This window comes from Aotus nancymaae, unplaced genomic scaffold (assembly GCF_030222135.1).
Source record: "Aotus nancymaae isolate 86718 unplaced genomic scaffold, 86718_ANA_hifiasm-v0.15.2.pri h1tg000131l, whole genome shotgun sequence".
NCBI classification, from domain to species: Eukaryota; Metazoa; Chordata; class Mammalia; order Primates; family Aotidae; genus Aotus; species Aotus nancymaae.
The window spans coordinates 8,283,161-8,310,844 of record NW_026988546.1 but is presented as its reverse complement, the minus strand read 5'-3'; the positions used below and the strand labels follow the sequence as shown (position 1 = coordinate 8,310,844).

Genomic DNA, 27,684 nt, shown 5'->3' with positions numbered 1-27,684 from the left:
ACTCACCCCACACACACAAGCACGCTTTGGTTGTAAAATAAATGCTATCACATCAAAAAATTATCCCTCTCATCTGTCTTCCCACACACACTTTCTCATGTGTACTCTATTTTATGAATTATTGCCACTGTGGTGATTCATGCATGTATTTTATTTTAGTAAAAGAGGAACAACCTTTTTTCTTCCAGCCCTACCTGCCATGTTCCCTATGCCCTGCACGCTAAGCCAACCTCACCACACTCCCAGAGTCTCACTTCAAAGGAGAAAAGATTTTCTTTTGACAAATAAGCTAGAGGAAATCTCTGATTTTATAATTGCGTGGTAGTTATACTTAGAAGTCCTTCAATTACTACTTGGGGAAAGTACTATATTAAAAATACTAAACCAGGTCCTGACTTGCTAAAATGGGAGTAAGCAGCAGCTGTGACACATTAAAAAGTTAACATCAACATTATATTGCCCTCCAACCCCCGCACACTCCTAAAACCCTAGAATTTGAAAAATATATATTTTGGATGAATAAGTTTTTTGCTTTATCTGTACTCATCAAGTGATAAAACTAAGAAAACATATTTTGAGATTCTTTCTGTCCCATATACTGGACAGAGGCTTTCTACATATAAACATCTTGTAACACAGGAAGTCCTGTTTTACAGATGGGAAAATGGGGGTTCCATACAACCTGGTGCTTTGTTCTGGTTTCAAAGCTGTGACAGTGAAGGAATTTACTCCCAGGTCTTTTTCTACCAGATGGCATTCTTCTTGTAAAATAATTCCACATACTCCCTAAAAACCTATTTTGCATTTACTGGGGAAAAGTTATCTGATAAAAAGAGGGAAAAAATATGACTTTTAAATGGTGATTGGCACTGATTTTCCTAATGGTTTGCACGTTACCTGGTAGCATAACCAAAATATGGTGCAAAGCTCTCTGAACTCTTCCAGTGAGAAACACCATTTCAGGTTGGGGGCTGGTGGAGGGGCCATAGGCCGGACAGAGCTCCTGGTCCCTGTGGTTGTACAACTTCAGTTTGACATTGTGTACTTTGTCCTTAGTGTCAATTGTCATTTCTAATTTATAACTCCTCTGTATCCATCCTATTTGCAGATTCTAATAGGACTTCAGATAAGCAATTCATAAAATAGCTACTAACAAAGCAACCATTTTCTAAGAACCCACTTTATGCTAAGCACTATGCTTGTCATAATATATTTAATCTTTTTAATCCTAACTCTATGACTTAGATATTATACCTATATAATGAGTAAATTGGGGCTTAAATACTTTTCCTAAGGTTTTACCCCAGGTAGATAGTGGAGGCAGTGTTTATAGTGGACTCAAACTCTAAGCCATCCTGCCACCTGCCCCTTCTCCCCAGATACTGACGGTCACCTGCCCCTTAGCAGTGCTGTAAGAGGGAGGCACTGACCAGGTGTCATCTCTGACCATCAGAATTAACAAGCTTTTGGGCATGCATTTTGTACAGCAAGTTCACCAATTTTGCCCACCTTCTGGGTCAAAGGAAAAAATAAATCAAAGCCCTTTGTAAAATGTAAAAGTCTACACAAATATTGCCTTTATCATTTTTTGGAAGGTAAAGTGATAAATTAATAATAAATTGATAAGTTAATAAATATTTAATATAAGGCTCACATTTTTTAAAATTATGTATCACTTTTAATTTACAAAGTCTTTTTTTATTTTATTGCATTTTAGGTTTTGGGGTACATGTGAAGAACATGCAGGATTGTTGCATAGGTACATACATGGCAATGTGGTTTGTTGCCTTCCTCCTCATCACCTATATCTGGCATTTCTCCCCATGTTATCCCTCCCCAACTCCCCACCTCCCGCTGTCCCTCCCCTGCTTCCCCGACACAGACCCCAGTGTGTGATGCTCCCCTCCCTGTGTCCATGTATTCTCATTGTTCAACAGCTGCCTATGAGTAAGAACATGCAGTGCTTGATTTTCTGTTCTTGTGTCAGTTTGCTGAGAATGATAGTTTCCAGATTCATCCATGTCCCTACAAAGGACACGAACTCATCATTTTTTATAGCTGCATAGTATTCCATGGTGTATATGTGCCACATTTTCCCTGTCCAGTCTATCATCGAGGGGCATTTGGGTTGGCTCCAAGTCTTTGCTATTGTAAATAGTGCTGCAATGAACATTCGTGTGTATGTGTCCTTATAACAGAACGATTTATAATCCTTTGGATCTATACTCAGTAATGGGATTGCTGGGTCAAATGGAATTTCTATTTCTAGGTCCTTGAGGAATCGCCACACTGTCTTCCACAATGGTTGAACTAATTTACACTCCCACCAACAGTGTAAAAGTGTTCCTATTTCTCCACATCCTCTCCAGCACCTGTTGTCTCCAGATTTTTTAATGATTGCCATTCTAACTGGCGTGAGATGGTATCTCAATATGGTTTTGATTTGCATTTCTCTAATGACCAGTGATGATGAGCATTTTTTCATGTTTGTTGACCTCATATATGTCTTCTTTTGAAAAGTGTCTGTTCATATCCTTTGCCTACTTTTGAATGGGTTTGTTTGTTTTTTTTCCTGTAAATCTGTTTTAGTTATTTGTAGATTCTTGATATTAGCCCTTTCTCAGATGGGTAGATTGCAAAAATTTTTTCCCATTTTGTTGGTTGCTGGTTCACTCTAATGATTGTTTCTTTTGCTGTGCAGAAGCTGTGGAGTTTGATTAGGTCCCATTTGTCTATTTTGGCTTTTGCTGCCAATGCTTTTGGTGTTTTAGTCATGAAGTCCTTGCCTATGCCTATGTCCTGAATGGTTTTGCCTAGGTTTTCTTCTAGGGTTTTTATGGTGTTAGGTCTTATGTTTAAACTTTAATACATCTGGAGTTAATTTTAGTGTAAGGTGTCAGGAAGGGGTTCAGTTTCTGCTTTCTGCATGTGGCTAGCCAGTTTTCCCATCACCATTTATTATACAGGGAATCCTTTCCCCATTGCTTGTTTTTGTCAGGTTTGTCAAAGATCAGATGGTTGTAGATGTGTGGCGTTGCCTCCGAGGCCTCTGTTCCATTCCATTGGTATATATCTCTGTTTTGGTACCAGTACCATGCTGTTTTGATTACTGTAGCCTTGTAGTATAGTTTGAAGTCAGGTAGCGTGATGCCTCCAGCTTTGTTCTTTTTGCTTAGAATTGACTTGGCTATGTGGGCCCTCTTTTGGTTCCACATGAAGCTTAAGGTGGTTTTTTTCCAGTTCTGTGAAGAAGGACATTGGTAGCTTGATGGGGATAGCGTTGAATCTATAAATTACTTTGGGTAGTATGGACATTTTCATGATATTGATTCTTCCTAACCATCAGCATGGAATGTTTCTCCACCTGTTTGTGTCCTCTCTTATTTCATTGAGCAGTGCTTTGTAGTTCTCCTTGAAGAGGTCCTTTACATCCTTTGTTAGTTGTATTTCTAGGTATTTTATTCTCTTTGTAGCAATTGTGAATGGGAGTTCACTTTTGATTTGTCTGTTATTGGTGTATAGAAATGCTTGTGATTTCTGCACATTGATTTTTGTATCCTGAGACTTTGCTGAAGTTGCCTATCAGTTTCAGGAGATTTTGGGCTGAGACGATGGAGTCTTGTAAATATACAATCATGTCATCTGCAAATAGAGGCAATTTGATTTCCTCCTTTCCTAATTGAATACCCTTCATTTCTTTTTCTTGCCTGATTGATCTGGCTAGAACTTCCAATACTATATTGAATAGGAGTGGTGACAGAGGGCATCGTTGTCTAGTGCCAGATTTCAAAGGGACTGCTTCCAGTTTTTGCCCATTCAGTATGATAATGGCTGTGGGTTTGTTGTAAATAGCTTTTATTATTTTGAGATACATTCTGTCAGTACCTAGTTTATTGAGGGGTTTTAGCATAAAGTGCTGTTGAATTTTGTCAAAGGCCTTCTCTGCATCAATTGAGATAATCATGTGGTTTTTGTCTTTGGTTCTGTTTATGTGGTGAATTACGTTTATAGACTTGCGTTTGTTGAACCAGCCTTGCATCCCTGGGATGAAGCCTACTTGATCATGGTGGAAAAGGTTTTCGACATGCTGTTGCAATTGGTTTGCCAGCATTTTATTGAAGATTTTTGCATCTATGTTCATCATGGATATTGGCCTGAAGTTTTATTTTCTTGTTGAGTCTCTGCCAGGTTTTGGTATCAGGATGATGTTGGTCTCTTAAAATGATTTTGGATGGATTCACTCTTTTTGGATTTTTTGGAATAGTTTCAGAAGGAGTGGTACCAGCTCCTCTTTGTATGCCTGGTAGAATTCGGCTGTGAACCCATCTGGACCTGGGATTTTTTTTGGTTGGTAGGCTATTAATTGCTGCCTCAACTTCAGCCCTTGTTATTGGTCTATTCAGGGTTTCGACTTCTTCCTAGTTTAGGCTTGGGAGGGTGTAAGTGTCCAGGAATGTATCCATTTCTTCCAGATTTACTGGTTTATGTGCATAGAGCTGTTTGTAGTAATCTCTGATGGTGGTTTGTAATTCTGTGGAATCTGTAGTGATATCCCCTTTATCGTTTTTTATTGCATCTATTTGATTATTCTCTCTTTTCTTTTTTATTAATCTTGCTAGTGGTCTATTTTGTTGATCTTTTCGAAAAACCAGCTCCTGGATTTATTGATTTTTTGAAGGGTTTTTTTGTGTCTCTATCTCCTTCAGTTCTGCTCTGATCTTAGTTATATCTTGTCTTCTGCTTGGTTTTGAGTTTTTTTGATTTTGCTCCTCTAGCTCTTTCATTTTTGACAACAGGGTGTTGATTTTAGATCTTTCCTTGCTTCTCATGTGGGCATTTATTGCTATATATTTTCCTCTAGACACTGCTTTAAATCTGTCCCAGAGATTCTGGTATGTTGTGTTTTCATTCTCATTGGTTTCGAAGAACATCTTTATTTCTGCCTTCATTTCATTGTTTATCCAGTCAACATTCAAGAGTCATTTGTTCAGTTTCTATGAAGTTGTGTGTTTCTGGGTTAGTTTCTGAGTTCTGAGTTCTAACTTGATTGCACTGTGGTCTGAGACTGTTTGTTATGATTTCCATTCTTTTGTATTTGCTGAGGAGTGATTTACTTCCAATTATGTGGTCAATTTTAGAGTAGGTGTGGTGTGGTGCTGAGAAGAATGTATATTCTGTGGATTTGGGGTGGATAGTTCTGTAAATGTCTATTAGGTTTGCTTGGTCCAAGTCTGAGTTCAAGTCCTGAATATCCTTGTTAATTTTCTGTCTTGTTGATTTGTCTAATATTGACAGTGGAGTGCTAAAGTCTCCCACCATTATTGTATGGGAGTCTAAGTCTCTTTGTAAGTCATTAATAACTTGCTTTATGTATCTGGGTGCTCCTGTATTGAGTGTTTATATATTTAGGATCGTTAGTTCTTCTTGTTGCATTGGTCCTTTTACCATTATGTAATGTCCTTCTTTGTCTCTTTTGATCTTTGTTAGTTTAAAGTCTATTTTATCAGAGACTACGATTGCAACTCCTGCTTTATTTTGCTCTCTATATGCTTGGTAAATCTTCCTCCATCCCTTTATTTTGAGCCTATCTTTATCCTTGCATGTGAGATGGGTTTCCTGGATACAGCACACCGATGGGTTTTGACTTTTTATCCAATTCGCCCGTGTGTGTCTTGTGTGCCTTTTGATTGGGGCATTTAGTCCATTTACATTTAAGGTTAATATTGTTATGTGTGAATTCGATTCTGACATTTTGATACTAGCTATTTGTTTTGCCCATCAGTTGATGCGGTTTCTTCATTGTGTCGATGCTCTTTACCATTTGGTATGTTTTTGGAGTGACTGGTACTGGTTGTTCCTATGTTCAGTGCTTCTTTCAGGAGCTCTTGTAAAGCAGACCTGGTGGTGATGAAATCTCTGAGCAATTGCTTGTTTGTAAAGGATTTTATTTCTCCTTTGCTTATGAAACTTAGTTTGGCTGGATATGAAATTCTAGGTTGAAACTACTTTTCTTTAAGGATGTTGAATATTTGTCCTCACTTTCTTCTGGCTTGTAGGGTTTCTGCTGAGAGACCTGCTGTGAGTCTGATGGACTTCCCTTTGTGGGTAACCCAACCTTTCTCTTTAGCTGCCCTTAGCATTTTTTCCTTCATTTCAACCCTGGTGAATATGATAATTATGTGCCTTGGGGTTGCTCTTCTTGAGGAATATCTTCATGGTATTCTCTGTATTTCCTGCACTTGAATATTGGCCTGCCTTGCTACGTTGGGAAAGTTTTCCTGGATAATATCCTGAAGAGTGTTTTCCAGCTTGGTTTCACTCTCTCTGTCACATTCAGGTACACCTATCAAACATACATTAGGTCTTTTCCCATAATCCCATATTTCTTGGAGGCTTTGTTTGTTTCTTTTTATTCTTTTTTCTCTAATCTTGCCTTCTCATTTTATGTCATTGAGTTGATCTTCAATATCTGATATCCTTTCTTCTGCTTGGTCAGTTCGGCTATTGAAACTTGTGCATGCTTTGCAAAGTTTTCTTATTGTTTTTCAGCTCCGTCAATTCGCTTATATTCCTCTCTAAGCTGTTTATTCTCCTTAGCATTTCATCAAACCTTTTTTCAATGTTCCTAGTTTCTTTGCATTGGGTTAGAACATGTTCTTTTAGCTCAGAGAAGTTTCTTATTACCCACCTTCTGAAGCCTATTTCTGTCAATTCATCAGACTCATTCTTCATCTGGTCTTGTTCCCTTGCTGGTGAGGAGTTGTGATTCCTTGGAGGGGGAAAGGCATTCTGGTTTTGGGTGTTTTCATCCTCTTTACACTGATTTCTTCCCATCTTTGTGGATTTATCTCCCTGTGGTCTTTGTAGTTGGTGACTTTTAGATGGGGTCTCTGAGTGGACATCCTGTTTGTTAATGATGAAGTTATTTCTTTCTGTTTCTTAGTTTTCCTTCTAATAGTCAGGCCCCTCTGCTGTAGGACTGCTGGAGGTCCACTCCAGACCCTGCTTGCCTGGGAATCACCTACAGTGGCTGCAGAACAGTAAGGTTTGCTGGCAGTTTCTTCTTCTGCTTTGTCCCAGAAGGATACCTGCCAGATTTTAGCCAGAGCTCTCCTTTATGAGGTGACTCTTTGGATATATGGGGGTCGGGGAGCTACTTGAGGAGACAGTCTGTCCTTTATAAGAGCTCAAGTGCTGAGCTGTATGCTCTGTTGTTCCTTTTAGAGCTGCTGGGCAGGTACGTTTAAGTCTGCTGCACTGGAACTCATAACTGCCTTTTTTCCCCAGGTGCTCTGTCCCAGGAAGGTGGGGCTTTATTTATAAGTTTCTGTCATGCTGCTGCCTTTTTTCAGAGATGCCCTGCCCAACGAGGAGGTAGGCTCACATTTTAATCCATTTTAGAAGCAAGTGAGCAGATGAAGTTGAGTTTAACTACAAGAAGGGAGTTAGGGCTCACTATTAAGCCAATAGCCTCTGACCTCCACTCCCCTCCCCTCCTCCAGCCCCTCCCCACCCCCTTCCCACATCAAGAAGAACTCTCTGTACAAAGTCTCCTCACCTTGTTCAGGCCTGGGAATGTGCAGGTAAGCTGTGAACCAGACAAGTAACAGATTTTCAAGGATAACACTCAGTACAAAGTTTGAAAATTTTATTGGAAAACAAGTACAGTCTGTTGATCCATGATGCATGCTGTACATGAATTTTATGTTTTAATATATAAAAAAATTGGCTTCTGCTGCAAAATTATATAAACAGATTTTTAAAAACTCCTTCATCATTAACCAGTACAAACATAATTTATCAAAAATGTCATTTAAAACATGGCTCAATATCTTTTGTTTTGTTGTAAATAGAAAGGCAAGAGAGGGAAAATATAAATTGTGCTAAACCAGTTTTAACAACTGGTAATTAAATATTTTGTTGCACTTGCAAACTCTTCTTCAACACTTAAGCTATCTTAAAAAACTGCCATAAAATGTAAGAAAATCTAATTAATGTGGAAGGCATTAAAGATTTTTTTGTTTTGTTTTGTTTTTAGTAGGGAACAGTAAGTCAAAGGAAGTCCATGGGAACTAGGAATGATGCTTCTTCCTCCAGAATCCAACCCTTGGAAGATGGGGAATGACTTTGCACTTTTCTGTTTGGACCCTCCTCCACTCAGTTTTACCCATTGATTCTTGTCTGTCCTTAAATTCCAGGTGCCATGCTACTTGTAATTCTTGGTCCTCACCAACCCCACTCTCTGGTCAATTTTGTTACTAAGTTTCTAAATTGGCTTGCTTTCTTGGCACTATGCATGCTGATTTATTTTCTAGATGACAGACTAAAATAATCTGCAAAATTAAATTTGTAAAGCATCTAATAGGCTTTTTAGGACATGGCATCCCTGCTCCATGGGCTTCTGGCTATAGTCTGTGTGCCAAATGAAAGCTAGGCTCTGTCTGTTGGAACAGCAGCTTCAGAAAATCATTGTTCCTTCAAGCTGGCAGAGTGCGCCCAGGAGAAAGCAAGTAGAAAGGCAAGAGTCAGAGACTTAAACTCAATGTATTTTTGTTTAGGAGGAAAATTATTATTCCAACTAAAATTTGTGTTCACTCATATTAAATACCAGAAATATAAACACCAGAAGGCCTGTCCATGTTCATACAACTCGTAAAACTGTGCTTGTGTCCTGCAATCAGTGGCATGCAAATTTGGCTTTGTGGTTTTCCAGGGTTTCTCCAATTCTTCTGAGGCCTGTCATACCATTTAAAATATATATATATATATATATTACCGAAAGAAAGTAAGTGCTTTCATTTTCAATGAACTAAGAAATGTCTGCCTTTAGGGAAAGAATATATGAAAATAGAAGAATTTTTTCAAAAAATCTAAACATAATTTTTGAAAATGTCAACATTCAGAAGTTTGGAATATGGTGTCTTAAATAAAAGCATTCCTACACTGGGTCACTTCCTAGCAAAATGTCATTTCTTCTCACAGAAGTGCCAGTGTAGAGTGAGGGGGACAGTTACTGACCTGAAGTCAAGTACTTAGAACACCAGACTAAAAGACAGAAATGGAGGCTCAAGTCCTGGGTTCAATGGAACTTAGAGTGTGATTTAAAAAAAAAAAAAAAAAAAAAAAAAAAAAAAAAAAAAAAAACTAGGTTACTTTCTCTCTATATAAAATTAGAATAATTGCAAAAATTTAATAAGATAATTGGGGAATTTTTTAAAACAATAAAGCACTATATAAATCCATGTTACTTGTGCAAATTGCTCCTGGAAGGTAGTGGGGGACAGAGACAGCCACCCACAGCCTCTCGCACAGAGTGCAGCGATTCCAGCTGGAGAGAGACCAGCCTCCCTGACATGCTCACAGCCATCACTACCATAGACCTGACTGGAAAGAGAGGGCTGGAGAGGAAGTCGCCTCTTAGGGAAAGTCTCCTGGGAACTGTGGAATTGGAGGATGTTCTGAATTTCAGTAAAATTCTGATCAGCTGGAGAAAATGCGAGAAGTCCTTCTAGGCAGAGGAGGAGGAAGGGGCCAGGCAAGAGCAAAGACAGAAGAGTGCTGGGGGCAGGTGCCACGACCATGAGGCCAACCTGGGAATTCATACAGTGGGACAGCGAGGGGAGGCTGGCGGACAGAGCAGGGAGTCTGGCTGGGAGCGACAAGCTGGTGGGAGAACATGGGCTTCAGCTCCTGAACAGGTGGAGCCACCGGGAGGTGTTTCAGCAGGAGCGGGATGACAGAAAAGCAGCATCCCAGGAAGGATGGTTCATGCGTGAGCTGTGCCAGCGACAATGCTGAGAAAGGAAGTCACTAGGGAGCTGTCCCTCCAAAGACATAAAATGTAGAATAATAACGAAGGACAGGATAGTCATGCCAGGGAGGAAACCATTAAGAAGTGGATCTGTTCCCTGCTACTGTTGCTTTTTAAAGTTTTCTCTCTTCTGCGGAAAGCTAAGATGACTTCAAAACCTTGGAATACTGGAGAATCCCTTTGTTCACTGAAGTGACAGTTTTCAAGATCTGCAAAATAAAATTCAGTCTTTGGAAACTAACTTCTGGCTGGAGATGTGTGTGAAAAATGCAAGCAAATTGATAGTTCTCCAAGAATACGTCTCCCTTCCTCAGTGAGGTATCAATCGCACTTCGCCTGCTGTGCCGCTCAGGAGAGCCACTCCAGGGCCAGTGACTCTACAGGGTCCCCAGACAAGGCATAGCCCCACCCTTGGGCTGTGGATGACTTAACAAAGCCATCTACAGATGGCAGCCATTTCCTGCATGCTCTTTCCTTTAGTTTGCTGTCTCCATGCCCTTTCTTGGCAGTTCAAACATTCAGAAAAGGCATTTACTGTTTTTTTGTGGGGGCGGGGGGACAGAGTCTTGCTCTGTTGCCCAGGCTGGAGTACAGTGGCATGAACTCGGCTCACTGCAACCTCAGTCACTCGGTTTCGAGCGATTCTCCTGCCTCTGCCTCCCGTGTAGCTGGGATGACAGGCGTGCACCACCATGCCCAGCTAATTTTTGTATTTTTAGTAGAGACGGAGTTTTGCCATGTTAGCCGGGCTGGTCTTGAACTCCTGACCGCAGGTGCTCCATCCACCTCAGCCTCCCAAAGTGTTGGGATTACAGGCGTGAGCCACCATGCCCGGCCTACTACCTTTTTAAAAGATCTTCCCAAGCCCTCTACTTCGAAGTGCCCTGGCCTGCTATTGACGCCATGGCTTATTCCCTTAACAATCTGATTAAAGGTGACCTCAGAGATAAAGGAAGATACAGTTACATTCCATAAACTCTACAAGTCAGTATGAGGCACAGCCTGGCCTGCAACGCCGTAAGACAGGAGGCACCCAAAGAACTCTTGGCAACTTCTCCATGCTACCCAAGAGGCATGTGAGCCTCTCTCTGAAGTTTCTCCTTAGTAGCTGGTGACAGTAACTGGTGTTTAGATAAAGGCGACCGTCGCTGGACTGGCATGTGGTATCTGACGTTCTTCCAGAACCTTGTCTTTGCAGACTGTGGTCCCTGTGTAAAGTCCCCTGACCAGCGGATAGCCCCATGTTTCTGTTTAATGAATTTAATGGACTCTGGCATTTTCTCATAGTCTTGGATTTTCTCCAGCTCAAGCAGGACAACTTTAATTCCATCCTGAACAAGAGCATTATACATGGCTATTTGCTCTTCAGATGAACCATCCAGCCAGCTGAAGCCTGATACTTCTCTGACTAAAATGATAATCAGTCTTCTGCTTTTCTTTATGTTTTCATTAATGACCTCAATGATGTCTGAAAAACAGGAAGCACAATGCAGTAAGTAAAATTATATTTATCATCATTCTCTTGTGAACCAAAGCTACACAACCCTATGGCTTTTCCCAACCCTATGGCTCCTAATACCTTTTTCTTGCTTTACTTAAAATTAAAGGAGTTTATTTATTTATTTATTCATTTATTTTTAGAGACAGGGTCTTGTTTTGTTGTTCACACTGGAGTACAGTGGCATGATCTTGGATCACCGCAGCCTCAAATTCCTAGGCTCAAGTGATCCTTCCACCCTGGCCTCCCAAAGTGCTGAGATAACAGGCATGAGCCACTGCGAACTTCCCATTTTATTGACTAACTTAAAAATTGGCCCTCAAAAGACAAATATTTCATTTAGAACTCAGGAAACTTCGTTGGAATTTTAGAAACTTATTATTAAATCATTTGATCTCTCCCACTCCTGTTTTATTGTATCAGTTGTAAAGCAACTATTGGATTTAACTAGCCACTAAGTTTTTCAAAACTAAATGAAAATCACTTAATTATTGCTCTGACAAAATATGAGAGAAGTAAATGCTTTGCATTTAATAAATGTAAAAATCATCATACACCTCTGAAAAGGTTCTTAAAATTGTGAAACATATACACCTATGCCACAACCTTCTAGAAAGATGGAATTCAGATTTTAGTAAGTAGTTTTACAACAATAAGCCTTTACTTTGTTCCATTACATGCATACCTTCCCCAACATAGTCATCCCTTCCATAAATGAACAGCTTATATCCACATTGTTTTTCCAAGACCTCAGGCAAGACTTTAAACACAAAAATTTCACAGTCAGAGGTAGACCCTTCCCCCGTGGTCTTTGGATACAATATATATGCATCATAGGTCTTTCCATCTGAAGCTAAAGAAAAAACATAATGTATTTAGAATCACAAGGCAAAAATAAGAGATTTGATAAAGTCGGTATCACAAACATTCATTACATCATGAACTATTAATCTTTTTTTATACAATGGCATGGTTGAAGCAGCAATACCAAAAATATAATCCCTTTTAAAAGTGTTCATCTCTTATTAGATTCCTATTTCTTGTGTTTTACTGCAAATTTGTTCTTCTATTTGGTGGCTGCCTCACATCCTCTTAGTATGGAGCCATCCTTAAAGTCTCCCTGTTCTCATCATTTCCCCCAAAGTTCTCAGCCCTGAATTCTATCCATTCATTTTTTTCTTAAGATATTTTGGTATTCCTTGTGTGTGTGTGTGAAGTTTAAAAAAAAGAGAGAGAGAGAATGCCTCCCTGATGCATGAAGATCTAGTCATTTCATTTCTATCATTAAGGTACATGACCTGTGTCTGTTCTACTCGTCACAGAGCAAGGTCTCCCAATGGCTTCTGCATAATTGAATTTATAAACAGATGCTTTAAATACCTGTTTATTCTACCAATGTGAATGCTGAGAAAGGAACTTAGAAAACAATGATATTCAGCCTAATGAGTCATACAACTATAATTCTGTGTAAGACTAACTACTATTCTCTTATATGCCACCTTTCATTTTAGAACTTAAGTAAAAATCCTCTTAGTCCTCTTCTATATCTCCTAACTATCCCCTATCTCCAACAAGAAATACTGCATGGAATATAAAATTATACCTTTTACTGGAAGAAAAACATAGCAGGAATCCCTGTACCAAAGCACAATATCAATCTTGAAGATTTTATAGATGAAAACGGAACACATAATTATGACTGTCAACATGACACATATACCAATCATGTGCTTCTGGAAATTAGGGACTATAGAAAAAAAAGAAGAGAAAAAATATTAGCACCAAAAATAATTAAAAATTTGGGCACAGCAAATTAAATATCTGCATTTCAGAGAGACCATATTTGGGACTGGCCTACATTCAGACAGTATTAACCCTTTCATTATTATCACTTTGTAGTGGATACTAATGTACAAAGCAATCTAGTATGAATTATAAAACTAAGGTGCAGTCTATGAAGTTTCTACTTAAATAGCATAATATATGATAACATGGAAAAAAAAAACACCGAAGACCACAAGACAGAGCATTCCACAGTAAAACAGGGAAAAGTCAAAATCACTCAAAAGCCTACAAAAGTTCCCAGAGGTAAGAGAGTCCATTGGGTAAAGCCAAAGACTGGTAGAAAGGGAAAAAGTTAGAGGCTTAGGGAAGTTTCGCATTTCCACATTCTCCTGGCCTCCTTCTCTACTTAGTTGTCCAATAATTTCAGAGGAAGTCAGGGAGCAGATAGAGTCGGTGATGTGGAGGAGGCTAGAGAAGAAGAAAGAGGAAAGAAAAAGAAAGCACCTTCTCAATATCAGGAACCATGTAAGCATCCAGAAAAGAGGATCTAAAAGCTTTATTTACTTTTCCTATTTAGATGATTTGGGTACAAAATAAATATCAAGTTATACCATTTTCCAGACAAATGTCCAGCTGGCCCAATTGATAGTTCACATTTACAGTCTTAAGTACTGTAGCTTCATACAAGATCATGTGTAGTATTAATCCTCTAAATTTATTTTTCTTATTTAAGACCACCATGACTATTCTTGGTCCTTTACAATTCCCTATGACTTTCACAGGTGTCCACAAAAACACACCCATACAAACACTGATGCTCACTTGCACAAATATTGCTGAGATTTTGATTGAAATTGTTTTGAACACATAGATTCATTTGGGAGAGAACTGACATCTTCATAATATTGAGTCTTTCAATCTATGAACATTGTATATCCCTCCATTTAGTTCTTCTCTAATTTATCTCAATATTTTTTAGTTTGTATTAGAGAAGTCTTGAACAGATTTTGCTAGACTTATTCTTAAGAATTTGATGATTTTTTATGCTACTGTAAATGTTATCTTTTAAATGTAATTTCTATTTGTATGCTGCTGGTATTTAAACATACATAGAAGTTAGTTTATAGGGTCTTTCAGATATTCTTCCATATATGCAATTATAATATCCTATTTTTAATTAAACCAAAAATTACCTTAAAATGTTTCACAAATACTTTCAGCATTATGTTTTATTATACCAATTCATGAAACCCAGTGACATCTGATATCCTCTTTGAAAGTGGATATTTAGTCTTAACCTATGTATCCATCAATGTAATCATTTACTTAAAAATATTCATTAAGTGCCAGATATAGGGGATGGAAGATGGAAGCAGCAAACCACATTGCCATGTATGTACCTATGCAACAATCCTGCATATTGTTTACATGTACCCTAGAACCTAAAATGTACTATTATATATATATATTTTTTAAATCATAAAATATATATATAAATTTTAATTGATGGAGGAGGAGAAAAATAAAATAAAATAAAAAATTTTAATTGACAAATAATTGTACATAAAAAATATATATATATATTCATTAAATACCCACAATGTACCAGACCTAACTTGCCATTAGCTATGGAAATAGAATGATTACTAAGATAAATGCTTGCCACCATCACAGAACTTACAGTTAAGGATAGAAAACTAAGTACAACAGATCCTGTGACATTTGGTGCTACAGAAGTACATATAGAGGCCATACCCTTCTCTCTTTGGGCCAAGAGCTGGATTAAGGGCAGGCAGCAGGACAGAAAAACTTCCTAGAAGAGAGAGTTCAGCAGAGTAGTAAAAGAGGAATAGACGGTATCCAGGTAAAGAGGAAGTGAAGAGTGTTCTAAGCAGAGGAAATGGCACTGCAAACGTCAAGGTCATGGAATCTTATTACAGTAAAACAAAATTGCATTTCAATTAGCTTGTTGTTTACCTGGATATATTAACTGAATATATGCTACATCTACACCATGTGTATTCTTGGCAAAACAGGTAAATGGATGTTCATAAAATCTACTTTCGATTTCTGATATATTAAGCACTGTGATGAGGGTACTCTTTTTTTTGTTTGCAGGATTTTCCACACTGTTCGAGAGAGAAAGAGAGCAAATACATTTGTGTAAGTAAATTGCATCAACTACAAATAAGACATGTATACCCTGTATATTTCCTTATTTGTGACATAAATTGCAGCTGAAATAATCACCTTGGTCAATCACAGTCAAAACAATCAGACTGTTGGCAACACTAATCTGAGATTTTCCAACCTCAAGACCGCTGTCAGTAACAGACTCAGTAGCAGAGAAAGCAAAACACTACCACTTCCAAAAATAAAAATGTAAACAAATGCATTGTGGTCTCTATGGGGCAGTGAGAAAAAGATATTAAACAAGAGGAGATTGGGGCAGATGACAAAGTGCTTTGCAGGTGATGTGAAGGAGAGGTCATGGGAAGCCAGGAGATCTTTGTCCCATAGATGAGTAGTAGGAACCCAGCAGTGGATTGCCTGATTCTTGAGCCCATTTAATGAGTGGCTTCTAAACTACTTAAGGAACATAAATAATAATGAAAGATAATTGCTTCGTTGAAATGATGCAACATGTACAATTTAAGAGAAAGGCTTCTAAGTGGTCTGGAATTTGCATCACAATGGTATGTGTTTTTTACCTTAAATGTTCAAGATCTTATAAATCCTGCTTAGTTTAGTCAAAAAAAAAAAACTGGACAGCAAAGGGTTAGGACCAATCAGCCAACTAACACTTGCTTTTAAATTAAACCAACAACGTTATATAAAATATCACGTGGGATTTAATAGCAAACTGAATGACTCTTAGCATACATACCTGTAGTAGTCTTCCCCCAGCACTGGGTCATCTTCATCAATTAATGACCCATTCCACTTCCAGTAAGCAACGTCACTCAACTGGCCAGTGACATTACAGATCAATTGTATCTGGGATCCTGCAAAGCATGTATTTTTAATCACAACATTAATGGGTTTTTTTCTGATCCATCTAGATTAACAAATGGCTATTGAATTAAAATTGTAAATACAGAAATGCACAAAGAAAAAGGAAAATTGCCCTAAACTCACCACCCAGAGAAAACCACCATTAGTAACTCTATGTATCTCATTTCTTACCTTCTCTGTGAAAATATGCAATTTTTGAAATGAGGTCTTATTCCCTACTATTTTGTAATTACTGTGGATTGGGAATTTGGGCCTGCATGATTTGTCTTCCAAAATAGACTGTCACAGCTGCTTAGTACTCCATAAATATGTATACACTATGACCAACTATTTTTCTGTTGATGAACACAATTTCCTAATTTTTCATTATTATGATTAATATTTTAATGAATATTCTTGTACATCAGTGTTTGCACATGTCCTGAAGTATTAAAATCTGGAAGTAAGATTAATTAAAGAAATGTATCGTAAAAGCCAAGCCCCTCTCTTTAGTGAGGCTATATCAGTCTACACTCTCTCCAATAGTGTATATGAGCATGATTTCTGCCAAAACCTCCTGATAATAAGTATTTTTGATTAGACATTGCCATTTGAGAGAAGAAAATGTCCCTTAAATTTTCGTCTACGTTTCCTGAATTCATGGTGAATCAACATGCTTTTTGTTAGCTTGGTGCTCATCAGCCTTGCTTTTAAAAACTGTTATGACTCTATCTATTATTTAATTGCATTGTTTTAGTGAGACAGAGTCTCACTCTGTCACCTAGGCTGGAATGCAGTGGCGTGATCTCAGCTCACGGTAACCTCCGCCTCCTGTGTTCAAGTGACTCTCATGCCTGAGCGTCTCAAGCAGCTGGAACTTCAGGTGTGCACCACCATGCCTGTAATTTTTGTATTTTTAGTAGAAACAGTGTTTCAACATCTTAACCAAGCTGGTCTCAAACTCCTAGCCTCAAGTGATCCATCCTCCTTGGCCTCCCAAAGTGCTGGGATTACAGGTGTGAACCATCGCACCTAGATGGATGCATGCTTTAAATCTCAGTTTTTCTGAGACTTATATTCAGGGTTTTGGTTTTCTGAGCTTTTTCCTCTCTTATAAATTCCACATATTTTCAAAATTTTTCTAAGATATTTTATGGACACTTCTAAGACATTTACTGGTACAAATGGTTTGTTTTCCTATCATGTTTTCTAGCTGCTTATTGCTAAATAAGTCTTATATTTTAGAATGTTAATTCTAAATGTTAATTTGCTATCTGACTAATTAATATAAAATTAATTCTAGTTTTTACGAGCAATTTTCCTGGGATTTGTAAGATCTGGAAATAATAAGAAAAATGTCTCTTTTCTTTTGTGGTAAGCATACCTTGCTTTTTTCCTTCAATTGTGTTACTAGGCACTTCTAGACTGTGTTCAGTAATACTGGTTACATGGGCATCTTTGTCTTGCTCTTGACTTTAGTGAGAAGGTCTGTAGTATTTCACCTTTAAGAATGTTGGTGACTATTGGCTTGCACCGATGTTATTAATTAAGTTAAGGAATTATCTCTCAATTCCTATGTTTCTAAGTCACTTTATGAGTAAATGGTATTGGATCTTACAGAATGCCTGTTTAACACCCTTCAGGATAAATATATACAGGGTACTATATTCTTCTGATCCACTGTCAATATAATATATTAAAATAGTTATTTCCTAATTTGAAGCTTTTTTCTTTTTAAGATTGGGAGATCAATGTAGCCTAGGTGACAGAGCTCTGAATTACATACTTCTGGAGCAGGCATTTTCAACAGGGCTGTGGCCAGCAGGGCAAAACTGGTTCTTGGGGAAGGGGCAAGAAAACCTTAGATATTACACAGTTTGTGGCACTCCAAGGGGCCACAGCATATCAGCAGATATAAAAGATAGCTGTGGTACTGAAATTTGAAGACAGGAAAGAGAATTAGGTGGAGGAAGACTTTTTAGACTCTAAAGGAGAACAATTTAAAACAAAAAAAAATGGTTGAGAAACACTGTTCTAGAGTCTATCGGCCCATATTTAATTTTGAGTTTTGACATTTTTGTTTCCTTCTGAGGATGTTTTTCTACCACCTCCCACCATAAAAACAAGTACAGAATTGGCCAAGTACAGAATTCACAGATCACAAACATGTACCTTCTAACCTCTGCATGGTTCTTGACTGCTGTCACGTAGTTACTATTACAGAAGACAATTCCAAGGCCAGCCTATTTTGAGTCCTCTAACACAAAGAATCACTTTTTCTCTCTGGATCAGTGGTTTCCAATAGAACTTTCAGTGATGATGAAAATGTTCTATATTCATGCTTGTCTATACAGTAGTCACTTGTCACATGTGGCTATTAAACCCTTGAAATATGGCTAATGTGACAGAGAAACTAACTTTAAATTTAACAATATGAATCAATTGACTTAATTTAATTTTACATGTCCATAGCTCCATGTGGCTAGTAGTTACTGCACTGAACAGTGCAGAACTAGATGCTTGTGGGGTTCTTTCTTTATTCTTGAATAAAAAATGTCCAGTAACTTTGAAAAGTACTTTTCTAGAATGACTACCATCTTCGGGACCTGTAGCCTTACTCTTCTGACTCAAAGCTTGGCTCTGGTCAAGAGAAAGCCAATCCTTTACCAGTCAATGGCATTTCTGGTTCCTAGGCCTTTTGACCTTGGTGTCTGGCTGGTGTTTGCATGGTAAAGTGTCCATAGAAAAGTAGCAGTGGAGATATCAGACATAGCAAGATGTTTGTCATAGAGGCAAGAAATGCAAAAAATTAAGATATAATTTGTGTCACTTTCCCTCAAATTATAGATATATTCAATAAATTGCTTAGATTATATACAGTAAAGATACAATTTTTCTTACTCTTATGTTAAAAAAAAAAAACTCATTCCAGTATATCCTAACTGGAGCCCACTTACCCAAGTCTACTGCCATTGTCTCATTGGCTGGGCTCACAATCACAGGCCTCGTGGGTTTGTTTTCCTCTGAAAGAGAAACACCCATAGGGTTTGTCAGTCCCTTATAGATCATGATCTCAAGTGATAACAACACTTAGCAAAATATACTAAATGACTTCTGGCCAGATACTCCATCAAGTATTCAAAGCACATACGCCAGGAGACAGGAGGGAGGAAATGAAGGAAGAAAGCTGAGGCAGAGGCCACAGCACACTGTGAACCCTGGGGCAGAGCTAGACCTTCGGAACCCATAAAGTGAGGTGCTACTGAAAAACACACACATCATCAGGACCCTAGGTCCCTAGACAAGTGCCTCTCTTAAGTGAAAGCATGTCAGGAAAGGCGAGAATAGTCACCTCCTTGAACTGGGTGTTACTGGCCAGCAGGGCTAGTCAGTACTAGACCTGTTTGCATTTAATAACTGTGGTAATGACCCAATAGAGACAACTACAGGGTTATGGAATAATGCTGTAATTTATTAAAATAGGCCCAAAAAGTATCAAGGAGCCCCAGAAATTAATCTGACTTATTTATGAAAAGATTGGCTTCAGGGGTTGATCTGTGGCCATGAAGAAACTATGAGAAACTATAAATTTGATCACTCAGTATTCCACCAGTCGAAAAAAAAGTGAACGCCGTGAAGGTAGGATATTATCTCTTTCATTCCCTAATGTATACCTATAACAGTTCCTGAAACATAGTAAATGCTCAATAAGTATTTTTGAATCCTTGAGTAAACAAAAAGTGCTAGGCATCATTGGGGCAGGTCTTGGGAAGAAAACAAAATATTACCTCGCCCCAAGTAGAGTATATTGTTTCTACAAATGGGATCAGTAAAAGGAACAGAGAGTATCTAAAATACACTTAACCTAGCTTAAATATTCCCCAGTGCCCAGATCTCTCTCTAGCTCTACTTGCTGGTTTGGTTGCTATGTTTCAGGAAAGACAGAGCAGAGCTCCACAATGACAGGACACAGGCTGCTAAAAACTCAAGAACATGGTTTGATACAAAGACCACTGAAAATTAGGATTCACTGATGCTTGTGGGACAATGGCAAGGAATTTATTTTTATTTAATAAAATTAGTCTTTGGAAAATAAAGTAGTATATAACAGGAAAAGTGAAGCTATTTATACGGTGATCATATTATGAGTTTGTTTGAGATATTCCCAATTTATATCTGTTGTCCCAGCATAACTACTAATAGACACCTCTTTAACCTGCAAAAAAAAGTTCTGGTTGAAATAACTCTTCTTATGTTACATAAAGTTTACAAAAATCTCAATATTTACAAAAAGTTTGAGCATTCTGACTAACCCCAGGTAATTTGTGCATTTTGTTTCATTTTGTTGTGATATGGTTTTAAATATGAAACATGGTTATGCAGAATTGAAAGACACAAGAAAATTAACAAGAACAATCATTGTACACCTATTACTTGCATAGCTGTTTAGCACCAAGCATTTCTTTGCATCAGGCACACAAGTTTAGTATACCCCATATCCCTAATCTTCCCAATAACCTCGGGAGATTGCATCATCTTGTTACAGAGGAGGAAACAGGCTTAGAGAGGTTAACAGCTAACGCAGAAAGAACAGGAGGTAGATTCTGGAAATGTGACTTATTTCAAAGCTCATTAGTGTCCACACTGATGCTTGCTGCTAGACACTGAGACTCACTGAGACTCCCTAAGTACAGAACATTCCCATATACCAGCCACAGGGAGCCCCAAAGCTTTCAGTAAGAACCATTTTTAGCCATGCCAAAGAGCAACCCTCTTAGATCAGTTGGAAAACACAGCTCATAATGTCTCTATTTAGTTAGCACTACATCTGAAGCAGGAATGGAAAACATTACATAGTATTTAGTAACACAAAAACAAAACTAAAGCCACATGACTTTTGTGGTATCTTTGAGCTCATCTTGGATTTAGTTTCTTTATGGACAATGAAAGTAATATTAGAATCATAGTCTCTGGGCCTTCCCAGATCTAAACCTTCTAGGGCTGGAACTATGACTCACCTAGAGTAATAAATTCTATTACCCGGGTAATAGGATATTGCTTGCCCAAGTATGTGTAGGATGCATGACAGGTATAGTTCCCTCTATGCTTTTCAGTCACATTCATCACGATGAGCCTATCTTTGACTCCACTAAAGTGTACAGTGTCAAGAAGTAGAGGTTTGCAATCCTAGATAAAGGGAGAGAGAAGCATTGAAAACCAATTAGTAACTTTTCCTGATCTACAACTCCATTTTTTTCACATTAGCAAATATTATATATTTAGAAAGTGACTGGAAAAGTTCCTTACATACAGTAAGTTTTAATATTGGTTTTTTGGAAACAGTTAAGTATATTCCTATGGCATTAAGTTTTTAAGTCTGTGAGCCTTGTGCTATAGTGAAGACCAATTTATTTTGCAAGAAAAACATGTTTGAAAGAAAACGTTAACACTATATAGTTTCCTAACAATACTGCACTTCATTTCTTCACTGATATGATTTATTTAGTATGTCTTAAGCACTACAAGATGATTCCCCATTTAAGTTCCACCAGACTAGGTAGATTAAAGGTACCAAAACATGGCATGTTCCATGGAAAGCTAGTCAACCCACTTTTAAGACAGTTATGGAAACTAGCAGGTTATTTGAAGACCATATCTTTAGTAAAATACATATAATGTATTTTGTAATAAATAGTTACATCTTAAATACCTTAAGTTTATAGTCAGTCTTCTCTTTAAACATCTATTTCTGTTACTTTTCTAAAATACATCTTATTAAATTAAATAAAAACAATAGCAAGTAAGTTTCTAGTTAAGCCTCAAATTAAGTGAATGCAGTCTTACAATTCTTTTTAGGTTCTCTATTAAGCTTCACCATTAAAGAGAAAACAATATGCAAAATAAAAAGATACTTTGCAGATTCATCCTATTGTCCAGGGAACTATATTATTTTCCAGAAAAGTGAAATATCATATTTAAAATAAAATTACCTTATACCACTGCATTTTAGGTAACTCATTATTTTCATCTTTAAAAAACTCTAGATAAGGGCAGACAAGTGCTCCATCTCCTCCAATGGGTAGTTTCTGCTTAAATATGGCTTGTGCATTATAACACAAGTTAGGCTCATTCTCCACAAATTTTGCAGTTATTTTAATTTTGAGGCAGTGAGATGAATTTCTAAAATAAAATAGGTAAATTGAGCATTATTAAAAGTATTTCTGTCCTTAATGACTGCAGGAACCCAGAATACATGTTTGTAACATACTAATTCCTTTCTTACCTTACCACACAATAGTAATGTCCTGAATCCTCTACCTTAGCAGGAACAAACCAAAGTTTCTCTTTGTGCTGATGAATCCTGGAGGCTTGTTCTGTAGGTATAGGTGTCTTGCTGTCATTTTTATACCAAGTTATAATACCTTTGTTTTCATTTGGGTTAAGAGGACAGGCACGAACATCAATTTCATTTGCAGATGAAACTAAGATTATTTTTCCTTCACGTTCCTTGCATTTATCTTTAAAAGGGAGAAGGGGTAAGCAATTTAAAGATAAAATTTGCCAGCGTCTCTTAATTTAATATCTACAAAGAAATATATTGATTATTAAATACATCAATTCACATTACATATAAAAGCTTTACAGTCTTGTGATAAGAGCATTATCTTGGGAGTCTGAGAAGCATGTTCAAGTCCAGCTGTGTCACTTACTGCCTGTGTACTGTGCCTTTGGCAAGTTATGTAACCTCCTTCACTTCCTTTTTACTCATCTAAAAAGTGGGGAGAATGTAGAAGGAGAGACATGTATTTCAGTATAAGATGGAGCAACAGAAACTGGATTTACCTTCCCACATGAACAACTAAAAAATGGACAACGTATATGAAACAACACTATTCAAGACACTGAACATCAGAAAACAAAGGACAGAAACCCCAGAAAGATGAGGAAAAAAGGAGGTGAGCCCTCCCATTGTCCAAAATTATAGCCAGGCCATGACATTGCTGAGAAGAAACATAGGCAAAGCCCAGTGAGTTGAGATGAAGCTGAGAACCTGGGTTGAGATGAAGCTGAGAACCTGGGTTGACCAAGTTTGCAGGACGGAGTACCCAAGTACTTAGAGCTGCATGAGGACAGGGAGAAAGAGTCTGAGGATAACTGAGAGTCTCCCCCAATTTTTCAGCTGAGTATCAGTCAGTGTAAGAATGTAAGAAAATGACTCAAGGCTAGAGAGACAATTGCCAAAATGACTGGAGGAAGTAACACCTGGAGAACACCCAATGCTGGAAATGTTGCTGTTCTCAACAGCCAGAGTGGAAAGCCTCATTAATGATAAGGCCTCAGAGTACCCAGAAGGGTTCTGACTCAGTAATTGGGGGAAATTAGGCCTAGAATAAACTTTTTCCTGATCCTAATAAAGCTTAAAACAAGACCCGAAAGGATTAAACCATTTCCAAGTGACAGTCATGTGGCAGGACAACGCTAAGAACATTTTGAGGAATATGAAAATATCTAGCACCCAACATAGTAAAATCCACAATGTCTAACATCAAAAAAAATCATTAGGCATGCAAAGAAGCAGTAACATACAACCAATGATAAGGAGGGAAAAAAATCAATCAATCAGAACTGACCCAGAAATGACACAGACAATAGACTTAATAAATTAAAAAATTTAAATAGTTTATTACTGTTGTATTCCATTTATTAAAGATGCTAGAGGAAAGATCAAATACAATTAGTGAAGACATGAAAGAGATTTAAAAAGAAACTTTTAGAAATGAAAACAACAATGTTGAGTTACAAAAACCAATGGATAGGACCAATGGCAAATTTGATACTGCAGGAAAAAAAAAAAAAAAAAAAGATGAGTAAACTTGAAGACACAGCACTAGAAATGATCCAAAATTAAGCACAGAGAAGAAAATAACAGAGTATACTCGACAGGGAATTATTTAGCTTAGGACTTCAATACATGTAATATGAATCACTGAAGAAGAAAAATGTAGAAAACAGAAAACATATTTGAAGTTTTTCAAGATGTGACAAAAATGATGTATACATAGTCCCCCAAATCACAATGAACCTCGAGCAAAAGAAACATAAAGCAAACTACTCCAAACACATAATAATCAAATTGTTCAACACCAGTAACAAAGATAAAATCTTCTACGTAGCTAGGGAGAAATGACACAATTATTGCAGAAGACAAAGACAAAAATGATGCAGCCTTCTTTCCAAAAACAGTACAAGCATGAAGACAGTAAAACAATATTGTTAAAGTACTGAAAGAAAAAGTCTACCTGGAATTCCATACCCAGTGAAAATATATTTAAAAGTTAGAAAAAAATACTGACTTCTTCAGATTTGCAAAAGCTGTAAAATGTCATCAACAGTAGACCTGCATTACAAGAAATACTTAAGTCCTCAGAAAGGACAATATTCTAAGAAGAAAATGAATCTACACGAAAGAATGAATAGCAACAAAAATGTTAACTACATGGGCAATTATAAGATCATCTTTCTTATTATTTAAAGATAACTGAGTGTTTACATAAAAAAATAATAAAATGCTATAAGGTTTATAACAAGTAAAGAAGTAACATATATGGAAATAATAGGGCAAAGTTCAAGAAAGGAGAAATGGGTATATATTATTTTAACTCTTTATACTATATGTGAAACCATATAGGATTACTTGAAGGCAGACAGAAATAACTTAGAGGTAGCTATTTAAGCCCCAGATCAGTTGTTAAAAAACACATACACAACAAACTTATGACTAATAAGCCAACAAGTGAAGTAAAATGAATCCTAAAAATGCCAATTAATCCAAAAGGCAGCAAAAAAGAGAAAAAAATAACAGAATTGATGGGACAAATAGAAAACCAAATAGCAAGATCCCAGAATTAAACCCTAATATATGAATAATCACACTAAAATTTCAAATAGTCTTAACACTCTCATTGAAAGGCAGAAATGATCAGATTGGTTAAAGAAAGACCCAACTATGTGGTACCTAACATAAACACATACATCTACATACACAGATTTTATAAATAAAGATAAAAATAGATTAATAAGAAAAGAGATTTGCCATGCTAACACTCATGAAAAGAAAGTTAGATTAAATAGCTAGGGGTAATCATTTCACAATATATACATATACCAAACATCACATTGTACATTGTAAATATATATGAATTTGGCAACTATGCCTTAATAAAAAGTAATTAGTGAAAGCTTGAGTGACTATTATCAAAGTAGATTTTACAGTAAAAATATTACAAGAGAAAAGGGCCTTTTCATAAAAATAAAGAAGTTGGCCAGGCATGGTGGCCCACATCTATAATCCCAGCATTTTGAGAGGCCGAAGTGGGTGGATCGCCTTAGGTCAGGAGTTTGAGACCAGCCTAACCAACATGATAAAACCCCGTCTCTACTAAAATACAAAAAAAATTAGCCAGGCATAGTGGTGGGTACCTGTAATCCTAGCTACTTGGGAAGCTAAGGCACGAGAATCGCTTGAACCTAGGGGGTGGAGACTGCATTGAGCCAAGATCATGCCACTGCACTCCAGCCTGGGTGACAGAGCAAGACTTTGTCTCAAAAAATAAAAACAAAAAATAAAGAATTCATTCATCAACAGGAACACAATAATACTAAATGTTTATGCACCTGCTAACAGTACTTCAAAATACACAAAGCAAAAACTGATAGAATTGCAAGAACTAGAGAAACCCCACTCACAAGGACTGACAGAACAAGCCGTACAATTAAACGGATAATCAGTCACAATATAGAAGATCTGAACAACACTATCAATCAATTTGGCATAATTGATATTTGCAGAAAATTCCAACCAACAGCAGTAGAACATTACATTCTTTTTTAAGTGCACACATAAAACTCAGCAAATTTTCCATATTCTTCCGCATAACCCAAGACTCAGTAAATTTAAAAGGATTCAAATTAGACAAAACTTATTCTCTGGTGACAATAGAATTAAATTAGAAATCAGTAACAGAAAGATATCTAAGGAATCCCTATATATTTGAAAACTAACATACTTCTAAATAACATGAGTAAAAAAAATAAAAAAGATTATAAAGTATTTTTATCTGAATGATAAGGAAAACATAACAGATCAAAACTTGTGGCATTCAATGAAAGCAGTACTTAGAGGGAAATTGCTAGCACTAAATGCATATATTTTTTTTTAAATCTCAAATTGATGACTTGAGCTTCTACCTTAAGAACCTAGAATAAGAACAAAGTATATCCAAAGTAAGCAGCAAGCAGAGATTCTATACCTGGGTCTTCATTGACAAAGGTGACTGAGTGACAAAACAGAGACTAATGCCACTGAAAGATTTGTATTACCTAATGGTCTGAACAGAAGGGGTATGTCACCCCAAGCAAAACCACAGGGAAAATCACCAGACTTCACCAGACTGAGTTAGAAGGCAGAGGCAGAAACAAAAAGAAAGCCTAGGCCAGAGTCTTTACTGGAGTTCTCATGGGAAAGGCAAGGCAGGGAAGCATAAACAGCTTCAGACTGGCCCATTTGAACCATTTTTGCAGGCTGTGGGCATAGAGGCTGTCCCTAGTTCTCTAGTACCTGATCCTGGGTTGACTGAGGTTGGGGTAATATTGGTTTGGGGTATGAGAGTTGGATAAGGAGATGAGTGGGGCACAGTCTTGGGTCAGACAGTCTCACATGAAGGGCAGGACACTCCATGTAAGCTGTTCACAACACACTTAGGAACTGCTTAGCCCTTGGGAGGGGCAGCCCCTCCTTAGGTATGAAAGACCTTCCAGAATGTCAAAATATGGTAAGATACAGAAAATAAAAAACACAATTAATATAGCAGAAGAAGTAAGAAAATAGTAGATCAGAGAGGAAATCAACAAAATAGAAAACAAGAACAATGAAGAAAAACCAGAGATACCAAAAGCTGGTTCTTTCATAGAATCAATAAAATTAATAAATATTTAGCTAGACTAATCAAGAAAAGAAAAAAGAGATGACATCTCTTATTAAAATAATTTGTAAAGGGTAGTGAGGGAATATTATAAACAATGTTATGCCAATGAATTTAATAACATAAATGAGCAAATTCTCTGGACTACTAAAGCTCCCCAAGAAGAAATAGATAGCCTAAATTGCCCTATTATCTATTAATACAATATTTTATTCAAAGAAATTGAATTTGCAAGATTTCCAATATGGTGAAATGAGGGTCTCATAAATCATTCCTCAATAGAGGCAACAAAAAGACTGGCAAAAAATTTTCAAAAAAATCACAGGCTTGTAATAACCAGAAAAGTATTTATTAGAAAATAAGGAAATAAACAGAAACATAAGGAAATAAACAGAAACATGCCAAATCAGAGTAGATCAGCAGAGTTTGTAGCTTTATAACTTAAATAACTCCCATCCTACTCTTCCTGCTTTACAACAGCCATGAGTTTCAGGAGCTTTGCAGACACAAAAGCTTTGAAAACCAGCAGGTGTGCAAGAACAGAGAAGTTTTGGAGCTCCTCAAGAAGTCCAGTTCCCAAAGCATTGCCACTCTTTGACTTGAATGGCAGGTCT

At 37.2% G+C, this 27,684-nt stretch overlaps 1 protein-coding gene across 3 annotated transcripts in view; it reads right to left on the bottom strand.

Annotated features, from left to right (window-relative positions):
• Positions 1 to 7,633: 7,633 nt before the first annotated feature.
• The window catches only part of IL1R1 (interleukin 1 receptor type 1), a 74,669-nt gene continuing 54,618 nt past the window's right edge, over positions 7,634 to 27,684 (bottom strand). For all 3 annotated transcript variants that reach the window (XM_064371469.1, XM_012471516.3, XM_012471517.3), the window contains exons 4-12: positions 22,372 to 22,606; positions 22,079 to 22,268; positions 21,107 to 21,275; positions 19,046 to 19,111; positions 15,982 to 16,099; positions 15,072 to 15,223; positions 12,913 to 13,056; positions 11,995 to 12,162; positions 7,634 to 11,279 (exon numbers count right to left, since the gene is read on the bottom strand). In XM_064371469.1, the coding sequence (XP_064227539.1) occupies positions 10,873 to 11,279; positions 11,995 to 12,162; positions 12,913 to 13,056; positions 15,072 to 15,223; positions 15,982 to 16,099; positions 19,046 to 19,111; positions 21,107 to 21,275; positions 22,079 to 22,268; positions 22,372 to 22,606 (1,649 nt within the window). In that variant the 3' untranslated portion in view covers positions 7,634 to 10,872. The remainder of the gene's footprint in view (positions 11,280 to 11,994; positions 12,163 to 12,912; positions 13,057 to 15,071; positions 15,224 to 15,981; positions 16,100 to 19,045; positions 19,112 to 21,106; positions 21,276 to 22,078; positions 22,269 to 22,371; positions 22,607 to 27,684) is intronic.